Below are 4,958 nucleotides of genomic sequence, written 5' to 3'. Positions count from 1 at the left end.
AGCAAAACTAGCCATCTTGGCTATATAACTATCTCAATAATATATATATTTCTAATCCTATTTAATTATGCTAATATTTTTCTGTATTCCGTAGTTGGAGATATGCGCTCATTTACGGTGTACAGTGGTCAACCTCGACCATGACGATGATAATTATCCATAGGGTTTGATTATAAAGTCTGTCGAGCTTGTATCGATGATCTAAAATTTTACTAAAACAGGGAAGGTTTTGAATTTTGAAAAAAAAAATCAATAGCTGTACGAAACTGTAATGTTCATTTTTCTAACAATAATTTTAAAATTATATTATTTACTTTAAAAAGGGATTTTTTTTTTAAAGTAAACGAGATTAATAATGCATAGTGTAAATGCAGACATTGTCTTGAAAATTAAGAAAACTAAAGTTTATACACACAATAGTAATACACCAATTTAGTCTCTGCTTGAGTAGACTTATGAGATCTATATGAGCCTATACGTTAATGCACTAGATAAGGACTAGATAGCTTAAACATTTTGAAGTAGTAGTTTAATATGATCAAGATTAACAAAGTTAATGATCACTTATCTAGTCAAATCAGATCATCACAACCATTCAATTTATTAACTCCCAAACTATAAACCGTGGTGTTAGAATAGCCAACGACACTGTTGCAAATAGTAATTAATAAACACTTGATAGAAGAAAATGTGATATGAATATGTTGTGTATAAACTCATGTATCTCAGCTTATACACAACACAAGTAGATGCTACAACGGTGCAGAAAATGCAACAAGTTGAGATGGAGGATTAGTCAAATCTCATGTCTCTCAGCTTCAGTTACCTAAACCCGTTGGGACGCCAGAGATCCCAACTAGTTGGTCGGAAAGAATTCGTGTGCCCAGATATCATCGCAATCCAAGAAACATTACTCCTTGCAGGCATTTCCTCAAAGATAGGATTTCTCTCCGCCATGCAAATGGAATGATAATTCAGCCGCACCGTCCATGTCGCCAGCCTTGACGTACCCTGATGTGATCAAATTCCAGGACACGACATCTCTTACGGGCATCTCACGAGCGGCCTCCAAATCCCCTGCCCTCATGCGCATGGAGAGGATCGAGTTCCAGGTGACGACGTTTTTCACACGCATTCCGTCGAATATCTTCCGCGCCACAGTTTTAACCGTCACCGAGTCGCCGCAGTCTATGCTTCATCTACGTGCTTTTCGGGGCCGCCAAATGTCCTCACATGCAACCAATTTGACCCCTTTTTTTTAATTAATGAAAATTGACAATTTTGGAAATAGGTCCGGGTCGTTGGTCAACTTTCGATCGTTACTACATCGTCAAACGAGCAACACCATCAGATGACGCTGACCGTTCCTCCCCGAATACTGCATAGCCTCCTCCCACCTCTTGGCATCTCTCCTCTCTCTCTCTCTCTCTCTCTCTCTCTCTCTCTCTCTCTCTCTCAAGCAAGATGGCCACCCCGGGAGGGCAAAACTTCATCGGCTATGCACCTGGGCGACCCAACCCCCTCTTTTGTCACCGAACCGTCATGACGACCTCGGCAGGCGTCTGGGTCGGCGACAACCCCCTCCACTTCACCTTGCCCACCCTCATCTACCAGATCCTTGTCGTCTTCGTCATCTATCAGCTGACGCACGCCGTCCTCCGCCTACTCGGCCAACCCCTCCACGTCTCTCAGATCGTGGTAGGTAATCAAAATCCGACATGATCTCCGCCTTATGTGCCGCGCGCGCGCATGAATTATTTGCATTTTCTTGTTGATGTGATGCAGGCGGGCATTATATTAGGCCCCAACGTCCTAAGCCGAAATAAGGCGTTCGGAAGCTCAGTCGTAGCGCCGGAACACTATCAGGAGGTGGTCACCATATCCATCACTTCCTACATGTTGTTCTTCTTTGTGATCGGCGTCAAGGCAGACCTTGGTGTGATTCCCAAGGTTGGCAAGAAGGCTGTGGCCGTCGGTTTTCTATCGACCCTGCTTCCCATCGCATCTGTCTCCCTCGCCACCTTGTTCTTGAAGCCCAAGATCCCTCTCCGATACGAACAGTCTAACTTGCTCATCCTCTTGACCGACACATGGTGCCTGACGTCGTATCCTGTCCTGTCGTGCCTCCTCAGCGAGCTCAACCTCCTCACCTCCAAGCTCGGCCGCCTCGCCATGTCGGCCACCCTCATCACCTCCATCTTGCACGCGTTCGCCAGCGTCATCCTGGTCACGTACCTACAGGGCGTCAACGTCGGTTCCCCGCTACGGGGGTTAATGATGCTAGCATCCTTCTTGGCCTTACTGGTACTCATCCTGTTCGTCATGAGGCCGATCGTGCTCTGGCTCATAAGACGGACGCCGGAGGGGGCACTTCTGGACCAGCCGAGCTTCGTGGCGGTGATATCCATGGCGCTGGCGTCCGGTATGTTGTGCCAGATGATCGGGTTCGACCTCACAGCGGGGCCCTTCTTCTTCGGGCTGGTACTGCCGGGGGGACCTCCGCTGGGGGCCACGCTGGCGGAGCGCATGGACTGTTTGGTGTTGGGGATGCTGCTGCCGTTGAGCATGGCTTTTGCCGGAATGAGGGCGGACCTGACAGTATTGGCCGACGCCAGTAGCTGGTGGCTATTCGAAACGTATTTGTTGGTGATCGTACTGTCCAAGTTCGTGGGGGTGATCCTGCCATGCCTCTACTGCAGGATGTCGCCCCGGGAAACCATCTCCCTTGGGCTGATGCTGGCAACCAAGGGCATCAATGAAGTATATGCCGTCCTCGTGTGGGCGGAGCACTTCGTGCGTACGCAGACTCCAAGCGCAAGCATGCATGCATGCATGCACGTTGATTAGGGGCGGAAAACACTTGCCTCATCTTTCTTCTACGATTTAGTGATTTCTGTTTAGTTTTTTTGTTGATTAAAGACTTCTCCTCACAACGTACATATAGGTCACTAAATTCTAAGATCACGACTCTAAATGCACCACCACCATTTTAATACTATTATTCTCAATCCCATCGCCATCACACAAGTCATCCAACCCCCATTCGCACTGCCTACGCTAACCAGAGTCTGTTTTTGTTGATGCATGTCACCGCAGCTCGTGGGACCGGATGAACTCAGCGTCATCGTCGTCACCATTATCATCTTGGGCGGCTCCAGCGCCCCCCTGATCAGGTACCTGTACCGCCCGGAGGATCGCTACGTGGCTCACAAGCGCCGCACTCTCGAGCACGCCAAGCCCGGCGACGAGCTCCGCGTCCTTGCATGTATCCACCTTCAGGACAACGTCAAACCCATCATCTCCCTCCTCGAGGCCGCCGGCCCCTCCCGCGACTCCCCCATCTGCGCCTACCTCATCCACCTCATCCAGCTCGTCGGCCGGACCGATACCGTCCTACTCCCCCACAAGTGGCAAAAGAATTTCTCCTCCTCAGCCACTGCCCTCTCAGAGACCGACCACATTGTCAATGCCTTCCGGCTGTTCGAGCGGCAATACTCGAGCGGCGTGTCGGTCCTCCCTTACTTCTGCATCTCCCCTTACAGCACCATGCACGACGATATCTGCTCCCTCGCCCTCGACAAGAAGGCCACCCTCATCATCCTCCCCTTCCACAAGAACGTTCTTGCCGACGGAAGCATCAGCTTCGTCAGCCCTCCCATCCAGGCCGTCAACGTCAACGTGCTCCGTTACGCGCCCTGCTCCGTCGGCATCCTCGTCGACAACGGGCTATCCGACCGCTGGGCGTTGCTTCACCGCGTGGCGGTCTACTTCCTGGGCGGTGCCGACGACCGGGAGGCGCTGGCCTGCGGCGTGCGCATGACGAAACACGCGGCCATCGAGCTGACGGTGGTGCGGTTCCTCCCCCCCAAGGAGTTGCGGGAGGTTGGGCCGGAGGAAAGGATGGACGACAAGATGGTGGAGAAGTTCCAGCAGGAGAAGCTGGACGGGAAGCGGGTGGTGTACAGGGAGGAGGTGGTGAAGGATGGGGAAGGGACGGTGGCAGTGATCCGCGAGACGAGCCCCGAGTTCAGCCTGTTGATCGTGGGACGGAGGGAGGGGTCGGATTCGCGGTTGACGGCTGGGATGTTGTTGTGGAGAGAGTACCCGGAGCTGGGGGTCATCGGGGACCTGCTGGCGTCGACCAACTTCAGCGGGCGGGTGTCTACGCTGGTGATTCAGAAACAGGCAAGGGTGATGGGAGCGGCGGCGCAAGCCGCGGAGAGCCCCAAGGGCGATTCAACTGTGATCCAGGTAGAACCGGACGGATAATTCGCAACCCGATGAAAAATAAACTTAGATTGATCTCTCATTATAGCCTAAGCATCGGCAGGGGGCCGCTGCTTCTGCTGTGAATGATTTATATCAGTGAGGTGGTTACAGGCGGAGCAAGGCGATGGTGGATGAATGAAGGCTTCGCTGCTTCACCTTGTTTTGTGTTCTGTACTGAGGTCTTACAAATATTTTAGAGCTCAAACTAGCTAATTTTGATGTGTAACATCAAGTGATGCATCTTGTCTCCCTCGAGGGATAACATCTGACCTCTCTGTACGTTTTATGGATCACGATATGTTTTCTGTTTAGAGTTTTGTTTTGTACGCAGTTTGATGTTATGAAATGAATTTAGTTTCTTGAAGAATCAATTGTTCATTGTTCTTATGGAATCACCTTTGGACTTGAAACTGATGATAGTCGACCTATTTGATTTTTTTTTTTTAAGGAAATATGTTACGAAATGGATTTAAGAAACTACAGCAAAGTATACGAATAACAGTGATAGTCCATGTGTTTGGATTTTGAATTCCTCTTACATATCTCTGCCGTTTACGTTCATTAAATAACTTCATATTTGTAATTACTGATCATAGTGGTTATTGAATTTGAAAGAAATTAAAATTTTTAAGCAGAATCTAAAATAAAATAAAAATATTATTAACTTGTAAAAACGTATATTATTTTTG

General features: G+C 49.2%; 1 protein-coding gene across 1 annotated transcript; it reads left to right on the top strand.

Moving 5' to 3' along the window:
- The first annotated feature begins 1,542 nt into the window (after positions 1 to 1,542).
- Positions 1,543 to 4,269, top strand: LOC135633893 (cation/H(+) antiporter 15-like). Its single transcript, XM_065143866.1, has 3 exons — positions 1,543 to 1,698; positions 1,786 to 2,793; positions 3,097 to 4,269. The coding sequence occupies exons 1-3, from the start codon at positions 1,543 to 1,545 to the stop codon at positions 4,267 to 4,269; spliced, it is 2,337 nt and encodes a 778-aa protein (XP_064999938.1).
- The last annotated feature ends 689 nt before the right edge of the window (positions 4,270 to 4,958 follow it).

Source organism: Musa acuminata, chromosome BXJ3-3, assembly GCF_036884655.1.
Source record: "Musa acuminata AAA Group cultivar baxijiao chromosome BXJ3-3, Cavendish_Baxijiao_AAA, whole genome shotgun sequence".
Taxonomy (NCBI): domain Eukaryota; kingdom Viridiplantae; phylum Streptophyta; class Magnoliopsida; order Zingiberales; family Musaceae; genus Musa; species Musa acuminata.
This window is presented reverse-complemented; position numbering and strand designations above follow the sequence as displayed.

Excerpts from the sequence above, each read along its gene's own strand:
- LOC135633893 (XM_065143866.1), top strand. The coding sequence starts at position 1,543 with ATGACGACCTCGGCAGGCGTCTGGGTCGGCGACAACCCCCTCCACTTC. Across the intron at positions 1,699-1,785 it reads TCCACGTCTCTCAGATCGTG|GCGGGCATTATATTAGGCCC; the intron begins GTAGGTAATCAA and ends GATGTGATGCAG. Across the intron at positions 2,794-3,096 it reads TCGTGTGGGCGGAGCACTTC|CTCGTGGGACCGGATGAACT; the intron begins GTGCGTACGCAG and ends ATGTCACCGCAG.